At 45.5% G+C, this 19,928-nt stretch overlaps 1 protein-coding gene and 1 long non-coding RNA gene across 9 annotated transcripts in view; one reads left to right on the top strand and one right to left on the bottom strand.

Moving 5' to 3' along the window:
* Positions 1–4,300: 4,300 nt before the first annotated feature.
* IKZF2 (IKAROS family zinc finger 2) overlaps positions 4,301–19,928 on the top strand; it is a 121,021-nt gene continuing 105,393 nt past the window's right edge. For 3 of the 8 annotated variants that reach the window (XM_042784220.1, XM_042784218.1, XM_042784213.1), the window contains exons 1-3: positions 4,301–4,513; positions 7,304–7,352; positions 8,081–8,185. In XM_042784220.1, coding sequence (XP_042640154.1) covers positions 7,319–7,352; positions 8,081–8,185 — 139 coding nt within the window. In that variant the 5' untranslated portion in view covers positions 4,301–4,513; positions 7,304–7,318. Of the gene's footprint in view, positions 4,514–5,078; positions 5,179–5,465; positions 5,545–5,960; positions 5,997–7,270; positions 7,353–8,080; positions 8,186–19,928 lie in introns of those variants that run through there. The other 5 variants (XM_042784214.1, XM_042784215.1, XM_042784217.1 and 2 more) reach the window with 5 other exon arrangements.
* On the bottom strand, positions 4,482–5,409 carry LOC122152442. The gene is made up of 2 exons (XR_006164558.1): positions 5,313–5,409; positions 4,482–4,772 (listed from the first exon to the last, which is right to left on the bottom strand). It is a non-coding gene; the product is annotated as an uncharacterized LOC122152442 (long non-coding RNA).

The raw sequence follows: 19,928 nt of genomic DNA, 5'->3' as shown, positions 1-19,928 counted from the left end.
GCCTTTTCAACTGCGCTCTGTACAATGAATGCCTGTACAACTACAGTAACAGACACAGATCTACAGTTTCTGTGGCCTTTGAGCTATTATGAGTATTGTGCCTCTCCATAAATTACATCTGCATGTCCTGAAAATACCAACTGTTTTAATAGGAATTAATCTATAGGCTTTTATCCTGGTGAAATACAAGGGGTACAGTATGTTGTATCCCTTTTAAAATTAATAGAGTATACTCTGAAGATATTAAAGTATGTTCATTATTTTCTTTATAGGTCTCTTTATTGATGCATGTAAGCATAAAACAGTGCTTTATTGTAGTAGAGAGGAGGAGATGGGCTAATGAATGGATTAGTGCTTATATGGTTTTTAGATTGCCCAACACACAGTTAAGTAAAGAAAGGTCTATGTTAGTCCTCTTCAAAATATATTGGGATTTGATTCAGTTTGCCTTCAGAGTGCCCCTTCTGTGGGTAGAGAGGAGAGGGATCAGTCTAAAGGCAAGAAAGCTGATGCAGGGGTCTGCTGCTCTGCAGTGTTCAGAGCTGTCCAAGGCAACAGGGTGTTAGATAAATCCAAATAAAGATGGAGCTTTTTCTGCGATGAACTACTATTTATGTGAATACCTAATATAAGATTTTTGGGAGTGAACTCCTAGAATACCTTGACCTTGTACAGGCATATAAAAAAGAAAGATTAGATAATTTAAGCTGGCATTTACATTAAAGCATTATGGTTGCCTTAAGTAGTAATTCTCCACGTGCATGTGCATAGGTATACATACATATGGGTTAAATGTTTTAATATTTTGCTGAAAACACGCTGAGCTCATCACTGACCTATCAAATCAAAGCTGGTTACTGAGAAGCGATGAGGAATTCAATTCTTCTCCCAGAGTCCCTGTTTGATGAGAAAACTCTGTTATCTCCAGCACCCAGGAGAACTTGGGCCCATGGAGACTGACCAAATGCCTGGAGGGGCATCACAGGTCTCAAGAGTTAGGTGCCTGTCAGCACAGGCTGTGATCCGCGGGGCAGCTCGGCTTGCTGGCCGGCGAAGGCTGCTTGGGTCTCGCCGTGGAAATTCAGTCTTTTTGGCCGATGGAAATGGAAGGGGCAGGGGCTGCCCACCAGCTTCACAGGAGCTCCAGAAATAGCTCTTGCAGAGGTGTGTTGAAGTGACGCCTATAACATAGCAGAAGTCCACGGCAGAGCTGGGAATCGCTCTCGGGGCGTTGCTCGGCAGAAAAAAACCCTCTCCTTGCGTTATTCACCGCATTTCAGAATTGGAGAACTGAAACGTGGCGAAATAATGACTTGGCTGAAATTTGAAATTACACGGAGGACCTCTGACTGTGGTTGGATGTGAACCCTGCTGTCCTGATCCCCAAACCAGTGCCTGGGCCTCAAGATGATGGCAGCTGCTCTGCCGAGGACCGTTTGGGCACAGGTGTGTGGTTGAGGTAAATCACTGTGGAGCTCTTGCTGCAGACCCCAAGCCGCATCTTGCATTGAAGCCAGTGACTCACCCCCATGTTGCTGTAGTGAAGATGCGCTCATCTCTGCAGTCCTTGGAGTTAAGCAGCTGATTTTAAAGGCAAACCCTTTTACTTTATTCCCCGTCCCTTACTTTTCCTTTGGTCACTCCTCCTTGTTTTCACAGCTTTATTCGGTTTTGAAAGCTTATGGAGCAGCAGGATTAAAAAATCAGAAATAATTACTGTAGAGGATGGGTCTGGCTTTTCCCACCAGCCTCCATGGTTCAAGCAGGTTCCAGCAGCTTTGGGAGAAAAGCTGTTAGCTATTAAATTATTACCTGTAAGGAGAGCCAGCTGGAAGCTTTCAGTTTTCAACATTTTGATGAAAAGCACCATAAAAATCTTGACAACAAGAGTTGCAGCATTTCAGTGACATGTTTTGCATTTGCCCCTGCTTTTCAATGGTCTGTAAAAGTGATCAAAGGCTTCAAAATGCTGCTGAGATCCGCTTCTCAGGAATCTTGACCCCCCAAAATGAAGAGGGGGGAAAAAAAAAAAAAAAAAAGAAATAATAATAAAAAGGCAAACCCCAAAGTGTGCACTGTTGAGTGAATTCATTTGGACAGCTTTTGGGAAGTCACTTTGCATCTGGAGGAGAATGTCCACAAGGAGAGTTATTCCGGCATAAAGTGTTACGGTATAATTACACAGCTATAGCTATGCCAGTCTATTTTCTGATGTAGGCAAGCCAAGTCTAGTTGTTGAGACGTAGGCGTGGGAAACAAGAAGTCTGCTTTCTAGGCTCAGCTCTGCGTGCTCTTTGTGGCCTTGGGCCAGTCCCCTAACCTTTCTGCCTCCTTCCTATGCAAAATGAGAAGAGTTAAATTAACCCACTTCACAGAGGTGGCGTAATGACTAATTGGCTAAAATTTGTAGCGCTGGGGAGGGAGCGAGCTGTCTCTTAACTCCAGTGTCTTTGGCTGGCTGAATAATTTAATGTATTTTTAAAAGTGGAGTTTGTCTCCCTCTCTCAGGATAGGGTGGCTCTGCCACTACAAAGCAGAATGTCATTTGATGTGAAGTGGCTGGGCTAATAAAACCTGGGTTTTACTTTACTGCCTCTAACAACAGGATTGCACTTGCATGTAGCTGGAGCCAGCATTAAGGCTGTAGTTTAGATTTTGCTTGAAAGCAAAAAGTCTGAGGTACCCAGAGCTTTTCCAGGCTCTTGATACATGAAGAATGTGGTTATGTAGTGACGAAGGCGCTCTTGTCAGTGCACGTCTGAAACTCGCTGGCAAAATGTGTGCGTTATTCCCCTTTGGTACCAGTGAAGTTAAAGGATAACTGCCTGTTACTCCTGTCGGCTGCTCTGTTGGGTGATAATCCTCAAAGGTGTATGGGCAGCTCGAACTCCGATGCTTCCTAGTGTTTGTGTACTTAACATTGCAAATTTGAATTTAATAATATTTGCGTATGTAATGCATGGCATACGCAACCACAGCTTCTTAACAGACCGTTAACTCTGGTGCCTAATAATGGCATTACCACTGTCACCAGCACCCAGCCATTCGGCTTTTACAAAGAGATGCTTGAAGAAAAATGGATGATGCTATCTCACCTGATCTAAGACCTGTCGATGACAAGGGAGAGCTCCTGGGAGAAAGCACATGAAGCTTTCACCCTTGGCCCGAAGACGTGGAGTGCTGCCTTGCTGCAGGCGTGCCAGCCGGCTGCCGTGGGCTTGGGTCAGGCTCCTGAGGCGGGACGGAGGCACTCGGTGTTCCTTCAGACTCGGCTGTGAAGCAGAGCAAGGGTTTTTTTCCTCAGGAGAATAAAGCTGTTTTTTTCCCTCCCCCTTTCCCCACCACACCGACTTCTCAGGAGAAGGGGGTAGGAAGAAATAGCGTGGAGAGGCTTTTATTTTAACCAGGCTTTCTCTCTGAGCGTAACGCTTGCAAGAAGGGAAAAGAAATTACCTCATGTTTACTTTGAACGTTCAATTAGATAACAAGCGGGGCAGCTCCGAACCCTTCCCCGCCGGCTTTACGCCGTCCTCCGGCTTGCCCTCCACCGCCGGGGCTCCCACCGCGGCAGGTTGACGAGGCGGGAGAGCGGCAGGACGAAGCGGGCGGCGGGCGCTGCGCACCCGCGGCCGCCCGGCGGTTAAAAATAGAAGTGCTGAATCATGACTCCCGCCGGCAACTTCACCCGCCCGGCGGCGGCGGCAGCGGCGGCGGCGGCCCAGCGGTTACCGCTCCTGAGGGGAAGGAGAGGAGGATCGGGGTGGCGGCGGAGGGGACACACGGGGCAGCGAGGGTGCGGGGCTCAGCCCGCTGGGTGTGTGTGGGGGGGTGGGTGTGAGGGGAACGCGGACGCGCCGTTGCCCTGAGGGGGCGGCGCGCGCGCGCGTGTGTATGTGTGTCCGTCCGCGTGAGGCGCGGAGCGCACGCGGCGGCGGCGGCAGCGGCGGCGGCACTTGTCCTCTAATCGATTGCCGAGCGTGCTGAGCGGCCCTGCCGGCGCGGGCACCCGCCCCCCGCGCCCCCCCCATCCTCCTCCTCTCCTCCCTTCGCCCCCCCTTCCCAGTTCTTCACTCACCACCCCCCCACACCCCCCCCCCCCGCCTTTCGCTACGCCGCGGGGTGGCTGGGGCCGCGCGCGCGCGCGCGCTCCCTCTCCCCCCCCCCCCCCGCGGGGTTGCGCGCCGTGTCCGTGTCTGTGCGAGCGTGTCCGTGTGTCCGTGTCCGTCAGTGTGTGTGTGTGTGTGTGTGAGTGTGTGTGTGAGTGCGGGCGGGCGGGCGGCTGCCGCCGCCGCCGGATCGGTTTCTCGGGGTTTGACCAGCTGTCCCAGGCTAACCCTGCTCTCTGAAGATGGAGGAAGTAAAAACAGGATTACCCTTAGCTACAGCTCCACTGCCTTAGTTTCCATAGCCAACTGCCGTGCACAAACACACCTCCACTAGGCAGAGAGAGCCGACACTAATAAAAACACAAACAAAAGGGTGATGGAAGTGATTCACTGCCTGCGCGGCTGAGGTAAATCTGCGCTTGGCTTCTTTTTAATTCTTTTTTTTTTTTTTTTTTTTTTTTTTTCTTCTCTCCCTTCCCTTTCCCCCCCTCTACTCCCCTTCACCCCGGTCCTTCTTCCCCGGGTGGGGAGGACAGCTCCGTCCGGCGTGCGAGGGGGCGGCGGCGGGGCTCTGCGTGCTGTGCGGAGGGGGGTCCCCGAGCGAAGAACTGCGGTTGTGGCTGCATCTCCCGCACGGCGGTGGGGGGCTCCGGTGACTTGTTGCTGCTAGCCCCACAGGAAAAAAAAAAAAAAAAAAAAAAAAAAAAAGCGCGTCCGATTCTCTCTTTCCCCCCCCCTCCCCTTTCCAAACCCATCCCGAGCGGGGCGGCGGGGGGCGGTGTGCGTGTGCCGGGGGGCGGCGGGGCTCCCCCCGCTCCGTTAGCCAGCGCCGGCCCCAACTGCCATTTCCCTCAGCGCCCGCCGCCACCTGCGGGGCCCCGGGGGGCTGCGGCCTGAGGCGCCGCCGGCGGGGAGGGGAAGGGGGAAAGGGAGAAAATAAAATAAAATGAAAACCGAGGCAGGACTTCGATGACTTTTGACAGGCTGTGGGATGGGTGGGGAGAGGCAGGGAGGAGGCGCGGAGCCCGGTGTCGCCCAGGGCCGGAGCAGCGCTCCGGGGAAGTTGGCCTAGGTTTGCTGCGCGGGGTGTGAGTGCGGCTGCCGGCTCCCCCCCCCCCCCCCCCCATCCCTCCCCACATCCCCTCGCCCCATCCCTCCCCACATCCCCTCCTCTCCCCCCCGTTTTCGTGCCGATTCGTAACGAACCGGTGGATCAAGTTTTCCTCTCTCTCCTCTCTTTCTCTCTCTCTCCCCGCTGGTTAATCGCACTGCTGTAGCACCGGCTGACCTCCCTCCCTCTCCCTCTCTCTTTTTTTTTTTTTTTTTTTTTTTTTTTTTGTTCTTCATCTTCCTTCAAAGTATGTGCCATTCCTGAGCGAGTTTCCCCGCCGGCTCATCCCCGGGGCTGCCCGGCTCCCCGGCTCCGCATGCCCCACCTGTAAGTGCCGGGGGCGGGTTTCTTTCCCCTCTCCCTCTCCCCCCCCTCTTCTCTCTCTCTCCCCCCCCCCCCCTTTTAAAAATAATTTTTTAAACTTTCCCTATCTTGCTATGTCTTCAGCACGAGCAAAACTCTCTCCATTCGCTGTGGAGAGGGAGGCTTAGCAGCTGGGGTTTGCCATCACCAGCCTAAAAATGGTGACCAAACTTTTTTCTTTTTCCCCGACTCTTCCTCCTCCTCCCCCCCTTGAAGAAATAAAAAATAAAAATCAAACCATGTTTTAATTTCGGTTATGGATGTTTCTGTGATTCTTTTTGTCTTTCTTTCTCTTCCTCCTCCCTTCCTCCCCTTTCTTCCACTTCATTGGCTGGGATGATCTTTCCCTGTTGCTTCTGATGTTTCTTTCTTTTTCTCAGTGTGTGCCTGCCTACCTGGACTAGGGGGAAGATAAGGTAATTTTGAAGGGCTTGAGGAAGCGGCTTACCTGTTCTGAAAACTTTTTTTTTAGAGATTTCTTTTTAAGGTTCATGTGAAAATCAGTAATTGAAGAGAGTTTGGTAGCAGCTGGGCAGGTTGAAATTTAAGTGTTATGCGCTGAATGCCTTGGGAATTTGATCTGCTTTATACCAAAGAAGAGCACAGAGAAAAGTATTTATTTATTGGGGGAAAGGCGGCGGGGGGGAAGGAAAGCGGGTTAAGGGAGGGGGAGGGAAGTGGTTTTGGAGACAAGAAGTGAAGCTGCCTGTTTTCCAGTAAGTAATGGAGAAATTCCAGGAGCCAGGGCTAAATATACTTGGCGATCAATACAGAAATGGCTCATTGTGAATAATTTAGCTGCCTGGTGCAGTGAGAGTTTTGAAACTAAAGGCAAAAAAGAGGCCATGGAGGGAGAGAGGAAATAAAATTCTCCTCTGGTCATGTCAGATTCTTAACTTTTCCACTTAAAAGAACATAGTTATGATTATTGATCTTTTTTTTTTTTTTTTTTTTTTTTTTTTTTCCCCCCCTCAATATATATCAAATGATAGCTAGGGGGTGTCATTCTATACAGTTACTTGGGTTTCTGGAAAGTAATAGCTTGTTCTGTGTCAGCAAAGTGCTTCCAGAAACTTTAAGATTGCTTCACACCACAAAATGCATGATCTGGGATTATTAAGTGTGATGTTTGGCCCCATGCTGTGGCAGATAAATAGGGTTAGAGCGAACAGGTGCGTGTACAGGGGTGTGTGTGTGCGCGTACGGTGGTGTGAGACAAAGAGGTGTAGTCGCTTTCTCGAAGGGGAGCAGACACGGGAGGACTTTATTTTGTTTAGATCAGGATGGAGTCTCTCGGAGCGCGTGTGAAAAGAGCAATTGTTAATAGTATCCATCTCCTCAAAGTCTGTTCTGGCTGGGAGAGCTGATAATTGATAAAGCATTACCATCCCAGCTTGAACAAAACAAGTGGAAAGTCAGGGAAAAAAACTCTCAGAGCAGGTAAAAAAAAAAAATGCAAATAGGGGGACAGATGGGGGTACGGTCTGGCCAGGCTGATCCTAGTGCTGCCTGCCCAGGAGGCAGCTGAATTTCTCTACTCACATAATTTGCAGGAAGAGTTCAGTGTTTTGCAAATGAGCACATGCAGTACACTTGTGTGTTTCTCTAGGCAATGGTTGCAACAGCAGTAAAATGGGCAACTACTTTTGGCTTTAAGTAAGTTTAATCATTTAATGGTTGATACTGACAGGCATCTTTGAGGGTGTACTTTTCTGCCTTGCAGCACTGCACTTTGACTATGGAAGCAGAGGCTGCTGATGGATATATAACATGTAAGTAGTCATTTCATTTGATTATTCTGAATTACTTTTCCCACTATCCTTTCTATAATGCAGGCACCTGAAACTTTAGCTTCCTCATGTATGGGCTTTGCATTGAGATGATGCTGAATTAATAGCATTTAAAGATAAACTTTGTGTATGACTGAAAAATGCCTGGGGATGGGTGCATGGGCAAGTACCTCTAGGTTTGAATATTTGCTGAGGATGAATGAACTTTGCAAATGAGAGAGAGTTCATCTTCAGAAATCCAAATCTCAGCCAAAAACTTTTTCTGCCTTTTGCTATGCATTTATCCTGTTTTCTGTGTCAGGGTTTGTATAAGTGCTTTGTTTAACTGTCAGTTAACCCAGAGCTTTGGGGAGAAGGTCCGTACGGTGAAGTACTGTTTCAGTCTTCTCCTGCCCAGCCTGGATTCTCGGTGTCTGCAAATGGAAAAGTAATCCTAACTTCTCTTGAGACAAAGCAGCTGGGGCAAGGTTTGTCACAGATGTGTGTGTAGAAGACTGGTGACAGTAGGCTTGGGGGGGGAGCCTCTTAAAATCAGTCAGTCAGATGTTTACCTGTGGCCCCGAGAGTTCAGGTTTTGCAGGCTGTGGGAGACCCCCACTGATAAAGGAGGGAAGGGCGAAGGGAGCGAGCGAGTTGGACTTTTTAATTGTTGTGTTGCTCTCCTGAAGAAAGGGATGGAAACTTACGGGGGACTTGTTTTGTGAAAGCAGGTGACAATGAGCTTTCGCCCGAAAGGGAGCACTCCGGCATGGCCATTGACCTCACCTCCAGCACACCCAATGGGCAGCATACCTCCCCCAGTCACATGGCAAGCAGTAAGTCTCCTCTTAAACCTGTTTCTCTCTAGCAGTGGGTTTGGGTTAGTCTGGTCCTCTGGGTCTGTCCTCGGCTCGCTTACCAGGTCTTAACCACTGCTGTAGGCATTCGAGAGAAGGACAGGGTAGACCTATTATTTTTTTTTTTTTTTTTTTTGCTTTTCTCTTCTTTCTTGTTCATACTGGTGTCTCATCTAAACATGAACGGGATTACTAGTCTGAACTATCCCAAGGTGGCATTTGAGAGCTGGTCCTTACCTGTTCCAGGTAGGAAAACACTAGGCTTGACATGTGCTGGTTTTGTTTCACCAGGTATTGAGATCCAAATGGAAATTGTTGTTGTTGTTATTATTATTACTTACTGTGCTTCCCAAAACAGCTTGAAGTAGCTTTATTTGAAAACAAACACACTTTATTTACAGAAAGGCTTTACTCTGGCAAAAGTATGAAGTTAAAATATCTGGGCTTGGTGACAGGTTGTATTTTACTATTCCATATAGAAACTTCAGCATCCTATTCATTACTTCAGCTTTGCCTCGGCAAGTCCAAGAGTGGCTGGGGTAATTGGAAGTTTATGGCACTCGGTAGTTGACACTCTAACAAACTGAAAGGATTTTGTTTTAGAATGTCAAGGGAGAAATTGAGAAAATGTAGAGACATTTGGGAGCATACACAGAGTGTCAAGTGCTGATAATATTTTTATAATTAATTTCATGCTATGTTTTGGAGGTGGATAAATTTAGTTTACACACATTTCATAAAACCAACATCCTTTCTTTTCTGTGTGTGTGCCACAGCTCCTTTTACTGTTGGTTACAGTGTTACATCAAGATATTTACCTTAAAGTAACTCTGTACTTGTATTCAAAAATAATGTAACATGCTTTGCTTCCAATATACTTTCAGAGGGTTCCTCTCTATGTGATACTCATTTTCTTTCCAGCCTGTGTACTATAGATACATATTTGTTTTTTAACTGAGTGTTTGTACAAAAACCTACTGAAAACTGTGAAAGAAAAAGAGAGCTTTTAGGGTTGCTTGCTTTAAAATACACAGTGTATTGCCTTCTGAGTCTTTCTTACTGAGAGAAAGATGTTACTTGCCTTTAAGAATTCTTTTTTCCTCCTGCAAATTACGAGTAAAACGCAGTTTTTATGAGCCTTTAAAGCTGAGGGTTATTATGAAGATCTCCCAATTATATACATGTTGCTAGAGAATATGATTGCTAATACTCTGGACTGAACTTTATATGACAACCGATCATAATTCAGCATCTTTAGACAATTCCAATCCTGCTGCACTGGGATTCTGATATATTTTATTATGTTGTAAAAGTTTTACTACTCACTTTCTTCATTTTCTTTGTTTCCTTTTTATTAATGGGAAGCCTTCATTGGAAGGGAAAAAAAGCTGCCTGTTTTAAATCTTCTTTATAATCTAGACTAAAAACCAGAGTCAAATTAGGGAATAAAAAGATCTGGAATGAAGTCATGCAAAAATACTTTAACACATTCAATATTTTCCTGCTCATTGTGTTAACATTTTCAATGTTTTTAAAGCTTCATTAGTTCTTGCAACATACATGTATCTGCAGCCTTGGTGAAGATCTTATTTTTTTCAAATGTGTTTTGTGGTATCTCACAGGTGTCTCAACTGCTTTCATCACTGCTGCTCTGCATTAAGCATGTGCTGCTGTTGAAAAATCAGGGGCTCTGCCTGGGGTTCTTAAGCCAAGCAACACTTGAGCTTCTTAAATTTGTTGTAATTTATTTACTCTTTGCAGGCATGAGAATATTTTGCAGAGAGTTGGTTTGTTCTCTCTTAAGCATGGAAGGTATTGATTAGAGGTTGTCAGCTTTTGTGGCAGATGTTACGTTGGTTCATTTAAGTTTTTTGGCCAGATCTTGAATCTGGCATGTACAGGCTAAATTGCCAGGCTGTGCTTTAGAGCGTTCCACCTGTTTTGTGGGGCACAGGAAATCCTTTTAAAGGTTCAGTAACCCAGGGACCTGTGATCTCTCTTTTTTTTTTTTTTTTAATATTTTTTTTTTTTTTTAGGAGAGGTGGACGTGGTAAGTAGGAATGTCTATCTAAAATATTTTGTATGAATTAAGTAGCTCCTGTTGGATAGATCCATCATCCTTCATTGCAACTGGAGGAAGTGGCTGTGTTGTATTTCAGTATGGTTTAATTTCTAGTGGAGTCACTGGAGGCTGATTTACTGTTGGCCTGCCGTTACAGTGTAGCCCAGAGCATGTACTTCTGGCTGGGTAGGGTCTGCTAAGGGCGGAGGTGGTACATGGATCAGACCCCACATGTCTCACTCCTGGTTTTGTTGCCAATCATTACCAGAAGGCGGACGGCCCTATTTAGCTGTGCGCTCAGGATGTGCACCTGCAGGGCAGAGATCTAAGTTTTGACCTTTGTTCTTGCATTCCATTGAATCGTTTTGAACCATAGCTCTTAATTTAGCCTTAATTTGTGTCTGGCTCAAACAGAGAGAAAACCATAAGAAGCAAATTTCTTGGATTTGTACCGAAACGACTGATCAGTGCTCTCCCAGCAACAGTAAAATTATGTGCTAGGTAAAGAGTTTTCAATGTTCATTAGCCCCTGGCAATCCATGTTAGTAGGAGTTCTGGCTGGGCTACTCGTGTTTTCAGGTTCTATTCCAAAACATTTCACGTTAAGTATTTTGGCTTGTGTTGGAGAGTTGTCTACTGCATCCTTTAACCTATTAGCATTTTCAAGTATTTAGACGGTATGTATAGGTTATGGATGGGGCTGACACTCAATTTTCCTTGTGAATGAGATGATCCTGAAAGATAAATCACAGTAAATCTCCTGTCATGGCTAACTAATGATCTTACATATGCCTTACGGTATCTATCTGCCTTTAGCAGAATACTGTATGTACGTTGGCAGATGCTCTGTTCTGAAATACTTTATTGTAGTTTTATGTAAGCAAAGATTTAAAATACGTGTAAATAGTCAAACTGAATAGGTTGATAGATCATCTCGCTTTCCTCTACGGCAAGACAAATTAGTGCTATACCTGCTGAGTACGTAGGATATGTTTACATAGCCCCAAATCTGGAAGTCCAGGTTTTCTTCTGATCTGTAGGAAAGATCTTCCAAAGGCTAACACCCAGAGCTGGGCATTAACAGCCTGCTCAATTAATGTCGTGTTGGTACTAGAGCATTTCTGGCACGGCCTAAGCCTTCCCGTAGACCCCGCCGAGTTCAAGGGAGTCTGTCTTCTTGCTTTTGGCGTATGCTGGTCTGGGCTGGAAGTGACCAGGAACCTCCAAATAGGAACTGGCGTGCTAATTAAAGGTTGGTGGGGAATCCTTATAAAAGAGGCTTTAAAAAGAAATAGTTCCCAGTCACCTCCTCAAAATACCACACCGAGTTCTTACTATAGTTATTAGAGATTTTGGGTTTTTTTCCCTTGTAGATTAAAATGGATTTAGAAGAATGTGCCCTTTAGAAACTGCAGCGGCACAGTTGTTCGGTTAGTTGACTCGATGACTGCTTTGTATAGGAGGAAGGATACTCCTCTAAGACCGTTTGCCTGGTATCGTACAGAAGACAATAACAGTAGCTATTAGCATCTGACAGTCAGCGACAGAGGAAACTTCCTCTTAAATTGGAGACTTTACACTGGGTGTCCCAGATAACTTTATCTTTGCTTTCATAGACAAAAGGAGCCCTTACATGAAGCAGAGTCAGAACAATCATAAATATCAAACCCAACATCTGATGTTTGAAACTGATTAAAATTGTGGTACGCTTTCAAGATGTGTTTATCAGTAGCTTAAAGTGTTACTAAGTTATGGGAAATAATTTATTAAGAAAATAAGCCTTGTCAGCTGACTCTGTTACTGAGAATAATGAGGTGATTGCATTTTCTCCGTGGTGGGGAATGATCGCGCTGTCTGACAAGATAGCTATTGGGACAACAGGATTAAGTGCGAGTGATTTTCAGTGGCAGTATTTAAAGAGAACTCAGGCAAAGTCTTGTTATAATGTGGCAAATACTGCATTCCCAGTGATGAGGGTAAACTGGGGTGGACTATCAGTTGCACTCTTTTATTTGTAACTTCAAAGCCCCAGATTTTTCTTGATTACTTTCGGTTTTTAACCTTATGTTGTCACATGGGCCCTGTTTTGTCACAGTTATGTTGACCGGAGCAGAAAGTTTCATGTACCACAGCTGTATCAGGACCACATCTGTATGAATGAAGAAACACAACTGTGGAGCCTGCCTTTTGGAATGAAACTGCATAAAATTAGAGGTTGCTTCATGCCTTGGCTACGCAACAAGCAAGTCTTGCTATCGCCAGAGTCTACTGCCCAGGCACGTGAGGCTGGACCTTGTGCTGGGATTCTTTTTGGCTCAGTATGTGTTTTTTTCAGGAGCATGGGGAAATGGAGGCTGAGCCTCTACAGGATGCTTTTCTTCAGAGAGGGTGGATGAAGCTGTCGGGGCTGGGGTGCATTGGGGGAACTGAATTAGTGCTTTGAGGCAGTCACTCCCCTGACAGGTGCACGAGGGCATGAAGAATTCTGGCAGCCAAACTGCTGTGCTCTGAAGTGGAGATTCAGGTCTCCAGTTCTTGCAAGTATCTCGGAAAGTGTGAAACACTGCATATGGTGCTAAAAACTTGGACTGGATAACCTCGAGATGCCGAGGAACCTCTTTCCTCAGTGGCTTTTAAGGAGTAGGGTAGGCAACATTTATTGGTCTGGGTATCTTTGATCCTGCCTCAGTGCAGAGAGGTGGGCTTTTGACAGCCACCTGACATGTCCTCCAGTCCTCTGTGTCTGACTTTCCAACCTTGACAGCCTGATGTGGCTGTGGAATTTCATGATGATGCCCGATACAGATATACCTGTGGTTTTACAGGTTGGAGGGCAGTGAAGGTGCACTATGCCAAGGTGAGCTTAGGTATAAGGGAGGGATGAGCTCAAAGTGTGGCACGGAACTGGAAGAAGCGAGTTCCTTTGACACTTCCAGGAGCACTGACTTGGCTTCAGTCTTTTAACCGCAGATTCCCTGAGAGTTCACAGGGGGAATAATACTCATCAAATTTTTAGCCAATAGGCTTGGTTTACTTGAAGCTTAAGGAGGAAAAGTAATAAATAAAAAGCTAATGATTGGGCTTTAAATAGAAACCTAGGGTTTTTTCCACATCTAAGAAACTGAAGCTCTGCAAAGTAGTATATGCTGTTTGTTTCTTTTTATCAAAAAAAAAAAAAAAAAAAGGGTTACCTGGAAATTACATACTGCCTGGAATGCACTTTGGATTGTTGTAGCTTCATCCACATCAGCTTAGATTTTTCACACTGGTATGTTTAAAATCATGAAACAGTTCCTCTGATACGAATTCTGTGTAAACGAACACTGAGTAACCACTGAAACTAGTAGGTGTCTAAGTAACTACTATCTGTAGCTCACACTCTGATGGCGGAGGGTTCCCCTGTGTATTTTTCATATGTTCTGTCACAGTCTCTCTGGCATTCCCTATGGAGTCAGATACTTGGCTGAAAAAACATTCCTCTCTCACTGAGTGTTATAATGAGGGTGGAGCGAAATGATCAGTTAATCTCATTAAATAGGTTTTTATTCATTCTGATGGAAGTCTTTTGAGAGGTCATCTGCCAGGGCTTTGTTGCAGCACACACCTTTCTTAGGGAGCTTCTGTTATTCTCTTGGAGTGTCAGGTTCGGTTAACTTTCCTTGGTACACACCCTGTTACAACACTCGGTGCTCTTGCTAGCTTGGTAGTCAGCAAGTTTTCAATGTTCGCTTCTGGAATTTCAGTTCCTTTTCAGACATGCCAACAAAAAGAGCAATCCTCATCTTCCTTGCAATGCGGCACTTTGATAGCAGCTGGAAACGAAATACCCGTTAGAGAGTGCTCTGTCTTTCCCATCCCTAACCTGGGGGAAGGTGTCACCCCTGTTGAAATCGATGGGTATTTTCTCCTGGGAAATTGGATCGAGGGCTTGATTCCCATTCCTGTGGGTCACAGGCTCTGTCTGGTCCTCCAGCTAAATGCTGGTTTGCAGGACTAGGTTTTACAGGTGGAAATGCAGCTACCTGTGTCATCCTCGTGCATTACCGAGGGTGAGGGCTGCTCGTCCTCCTTTTCCAGTGCCAAGAGGGCACCTTGAAGGAGTGATGCTGTTCTAGCTGTGGGGAAAAGGCATAGCCCTCTTCTACTTTTTCCTCAGTAATCCCAGTGAATGAAACTTGGCGGGGGCGGGGGGGGGGATCCACCTTGAAGCAGCTTTGTAGAAAATTTCAGAGAAGGCTGTGCCACTGCTCTCTGTAGTAACAAGACCTGTTGCCAGCCTGGGTGCTGAGCCTGCGCCACGGCGTGTTGTCCCTTGCCTAGAGCAGTGAATGCTTGTTTGGATCCAGGCGGCTGACTGCTGCATCCCAATGGAAGGAAGCAGAGCTGCCATTATCAGCCAGTGGCCGTGAGGCTTGACAGGTATGGCTCTGGGTTAGGTGACCAGAGGCCTAGGTTTTCTCCCGACTCTTGTCATCGTAGGGGAGTCCCTTCATGTTTTTCTGCTGCTTTTTTTTCCCCCTCTCTTGCCTTTTTTTCTGAATCGCAGGGGCTGTAGATCACTTAGGATGGAGGTTTGGATGGCCTTATCAAAAGTAGGAATTCTATTACAATATCTACAAAACAACTTAAGGGATGTTTTACATGTAATGTTTGCAGCCCCACAAAGGAGACGCATTCAGAAGCTACCAGTGTAGCTTATTTCCTGTCCTGTGCAGGAATAATTGCGATAGTCCTAAAGCACCCTGTTCTGGTGTGATGATGTTAGAGCAACCACAGCATTTTAACTCTTCCCATACAGCTGAGCTTTACCAGGGCTGTGTGTGGACAAACCCCTATTTATACTGCCCAGCAAAATGTGCCCTTGATCTGGAGCCAGGTCTACATTACCGGCTTCTGCTGGCACTGCTGCGTCAGCCTGTGGATTTGAAAAACTGTAATCCCTCACAGGCCGAGCGATGCCGGCAGAAGCTCCTGCTGTGAGCATAGCCCTGGCTGACAGGGTCACCTGCAAGCGGTGTTACAGGTGTTACTCTGGAGCATACCATAAAACAGCAGACACTGCTCCTGGAAAAGCAGGGGCTTGCTTGATCCCCCCCCTCATTTCTGTGCTGATCGGTTGTGTAAACTTCCGTGAGTTAGAACCTCTTTTTCTAACTGACTTGCTTTCTCCCCTCCTCTTATTTTTGCTTTCCAGGTTGGGGTTTATTCCTATAACATTGTGTGGCCGAGGGATAGCACCACAGAGATGGTGGGTTCCATGGGCATCATACCTGCTCTTTTAACTCATGGTTGTTCTGTTTTTGGCCTGCCTAGGGAGGTCGCAGGGCTTCTGGCCTCCCTTCTGGTGAAGCTGAGATTGCTGGTGGGATCCCTGTGCCCCCTCAGGAACGGGGGAACACCTGTAGCTGATTGGAGGTCAGCCCCAGGGCCAAACTTCACTCCCAACCCTGGTGTGGAGGGTGTGACTATCTGCAAATACCAGCTGGTGGTGAATGAAGAAGGCAGCAGAGTCAGAGTACATCATCTCTAAATATGTAGGAGCCCTTCGTCTTAGCAGGCTGCGGGTTTTATGCCAAGGAATCTGTCTCACTCCAGACCCACCTCCACTCTCCCCACCATGGCTTCATGTTACCTGGAGAAGCTACAAAGCCTGTTTATTTTCACCCTCTCTTTCTGCTGAGATATTGGTACCACCTGTGAGGCTGTTCAGCACACAGGTGTAGTCACTTCAGTAGGGGAGAGAGAAGGGGAAGACTAGTGGGAATATTCAAGTCCTTTCCCTATCGCTGGGCTGGAGAAGACCTTTTGAAGACTCAGCTCTACTGTCCACCCTGAAGCTTCATGCAGTGGGGATAGAAGACCCAGACACGTTTTGGTGCTGTGGGTGTCAGGCCCTTTGTCCTGGTGGGTGGAATTCTGAAGTATTTTCCAAAGAAGGTAGGACATACTGAAGCACAGAAACCCCATTCACCTCGTCTGTCTGTCCTTTCTATCACCTTTCTTCTTAGGAAGTTTCCTCTTATCTGAGGAGGTAAGACAGTCCATGTTTCATCTCCAGCTAATGGAAGATCTGGGCAGGGCTTATAATAGAGGTGCTCCATTTGCAGTTAAACCACATATGTGATAAAGCTCAAGTTTCCGATGAGGGATGTTTTCTTGTTTATCTCCTTTGTTCTTCCACTTGAACAAGACAAGTATTATCCTAAAGATCATGATGCTGTGACTCCAATGGCAGGCTGGAGTCTTCTCCAGCCTCTCTCTTATTAGTCTTGTTTCCCTTGCTTTCCCCTCAGCTTCCAAAACCCCCTAATTCCAGCAGAAGAAAGTAATGTTGTCCTGTTTTTTCTCAAGGGATACATGTTCCCTCGGTCTATGAAAGTTCTGTTGGTGAGTGGCCCAGAAAGCTGGCTAGAGAAGCCTGTGATATGCTCAAATTCATGTTAATTTTTCTCATAATTACTCTTTGATTTGGGAGTGTGTGTGTGTGTGTGTGCAGTCATACAAGAATTCACACCTACTCCTTCCCAGTCCTCAGTTCAGCCTTCAGACATTTTATGGTTCCCTCTGCAAGGAAATGTGGTCTCTTATGTCATGATCTAGCCATAAAACACAAACTGAGAGAATTTTTGTTAACTATATCTGTGCATCCTTTAAACTCCAGTAGTGTGAATTAAACATTTGCTTCTGTCCAAAGAGCAGCAAACAGGATGGTGTGAATTCCCTTCTTTTGAAAATGAAAGAAGTTGCCTCTTTCTGTATGAAAACAGCAAGTCTTTTTACACAGAAGAGATATGAGGTCTATTCATTTGGGGAAGAGTAGCTATTCTCTTTAAGTCATGGATGGTTTAAAAGTTTCCAGGAAAGAGTTGCAGTAGATTGAAGACCTTGTTCTGGTTAGCAGCCAGGTCTGTGATAGGGGGAGAAGGTTCAGGCAAAAGAATAAAATGGGATTTGGTTTTGGTGGTTTTTAATCTTATTTCTTGAGAAATTGATACCCTGCAGTGTGTGTTTTGCCTTGTCCAGATAATGGCCCCTGAAGGGGAACAGAACTTCTTAATTAGTGGTTTTTCATACTGCTTTTAATTGTCTGTTCCTAGGTACAGCCTTTGTATTGCCTGTGTAGTATTGTGAGGGGCCTCTCTCCCTCCATCTCTGGAAAGTCTGCAGTGATCCGGCACCTGTGCAGAGTTTGCCCGAGTACAGAAATATGTTAGAATACACCATCGGGCCCTAAATTCACACCATGCCTTAATCCTCATCACCTTTCAGATGTGGGCATGTCCTAGACATAGATGTGTGTAATAGTTTTACGGTTTCATCTCCCCAAATCGGGTCAACTTTAACAGTTGTTTTGACCCTGCTACTAGCACAGGTGGTTCCTGAGTGAGTTTTAATACATCTCTGTGCAGCTGTGTGGAACAATTGGGAGTATTAGCTTTACTTGAACCTCCTGTTGGAAAATTTCCTCTAGCTTGAATACACAGGCCTGCCTCTCCATCACTGTTAGGTATTATTCTTTGGCTAATCTATTCTTCTAGAGTGTAATGTAATAATATCTCCTTGTTATATCATGATTTTTCAACAATAAATCTTTAAGAGCTTCACAAAGGATGCCAGTTGAAGAGATACAAATGGGTGAATAAAATTATAGGCTGAAGAGGTGGAGAAAAATTAGAGAAATTAGTGTAAGTATGAATTCAGCTCCTATAGGTGGGAGGCAGTCAGCTTCATCATTTGTGTATGTGACTTCAAAATGTCAGATTATAGGTAGCTCTTGAGTTCAGAAGAGTGATGTGCTACTCGTGTATTTAAGGGTCCGGTAGTAGGTGACACTGAGATATGTATTATATGACTATGAGAGCTCTGTGAATTCATTCTTGCATTCTTCCAAATTTATATTCTATCAGTTGCACAATTTCTTTATTTCTCCAAAATCCTGCGCGCTTATATGTGAATCTCAAACCAGAATGTTCTCAGAGTATAAATGCCATCACAAGTCAGCTGCCCCCAAATTAGCTAATAACAAGCAGAGAGGGTTGGCAGCTGGAGAAAAAAAATATCAAAATGTGTCCAGCCCTGGTTTATGACAGGCCTGTACATGTGCAATGTGTGTAAATACAAATTGAAGGCACTTAGAGTTTCGGTCACATACAAGAGAGATGTACAGGCTTGAAAAATACTAGAATCGTGCAGGTCTCACGAAATTAGGAAGCCAGAAAGAGCAGAGGTATGTGAATTTTGCCTCTGCTGAAGGAGAAACGACTAAGCGCTACCCTTTTCAAATGTCAAATGCATGGGAAAAAGTTGTTGGAAGGCAGTCTCTGCTACGTCTGCTGCTCGCAGAACCTACTTTTTTGTTAGCTGTTTGTGCAAAATCACCTCGCTGGTTGGACTGTGAGACCAGACATGACTCAGACTATCAGCACGTAACATGGTTTCAGGTTGCTGTCTTACTGCTCTTGCGCTAAAATGCTGTAAAGAGGTATTTGCTTTTTTCTCACACTTTTAAAGTGCTTCATTTATTTCATGTCATTAGCGCTATTGTTACTTAAATTTAGCTTCTGACTGGTAACCATTAAATATTTATAGAAAAATCAATAGCAGTGAGATTTTTTGCTCTAGTAAATATATATCACATATGTATTCAAAACCAAAGCAAACTGCAGTGCATTCCAGGAAATAATCTATAACGATGCTCTGTAAAGTACTTGCTCATCTTCATGTCAGGGTGCTTTATCTGTGTCCCAACTGCAGCCATTCCTGCAGTGGAACCCTGGTTGTCTTTTTAACAGCTGAGAACAACAGAGTACAGTGCCTTAGGAAAAGAGTAAAAACAGTGTTTTCATTGTAGAAACGTGAATGATAATTGCAGTATAATTCTCCAAGGTTCCTTAGCGACTGTATACGGGGAGATCCTTAAGTTTTATGTTGCATCTGATAGACAGCACCCCAGCAACAGACTGCTGTGCTACAAGAAGAGGATTGCACTAGGGTATCGGTTCTGCTTTGCCTCTGCTGATCGCCATCGTCTGTTCTGTTTGCTCAAACACGTGAATGTCATTCGGTGCCCCCGCTTGTCATGTTTTCCTCGCCTTTGCTGTGGCATCCGAACGCCCTTATGAAACTAGTGGTGTGTGAGTCCCTTTGAGGAATTTCTGACGTGTCTCCTGTTGTGAGGTCAGTGCTGGGGTCTGGGTGGAGGCAAAACCAGCCCTGCATTTGGGAAGGGGAAAGTGGTTTTGAGAGAAGGTGGCAATGTGGCAACTGAAGATGACGATTTAAAGCCATTTAAAACCAATGCCTAGTTAAAAAACTAGGACTGTGACCTTAAACTGGCTTCAGAGGCAGGCTCGAGTTCATTGGAGAGGTATGGACAAAGGTATGAGACATGCAGGATGCCTGATGGGGGCAAGACAATTCCTTCCCCAGCTTGAGTCTCTGCATCATTTTCATGAGCGACTGCAAATGGAGTAGATATTGGTTGACCATCGGAGAGATGACCTGAATTAATTGTTCAGGCCAGGTGTTTTGGAAGGGGGAAAGCTTCCTTATGAGCTGGTGACGAAATTTCAATTTATAATTATGACTGTAGTTTATAATAATAATAATTCTAATTATATACATAAACAGTTTAATCTACTATAATGTAATATGGTAACA

This window comes from Tyto alba, unplaced genomic scaffold (genome assembly GCF_018691265.1).
Source record: "Tyto alba isolate M040663 unplaced genomic scaffold, T.alba_DEE_v4.0 Super-Scaffold_7, whole genome shotgun sequence".
Taxonomy (NCBI): domain Eukaryota; kingdom Metazoa; phylum Chordata; class Aves; order Strigiformes; family Tytonidae; genus Tyto; species Tyto alba.
The sequence above is the reverse complement of the archived record's forward strand: the minus strand, read 5'-3'. Positions and strand labels throughout refer to the sequence as shown.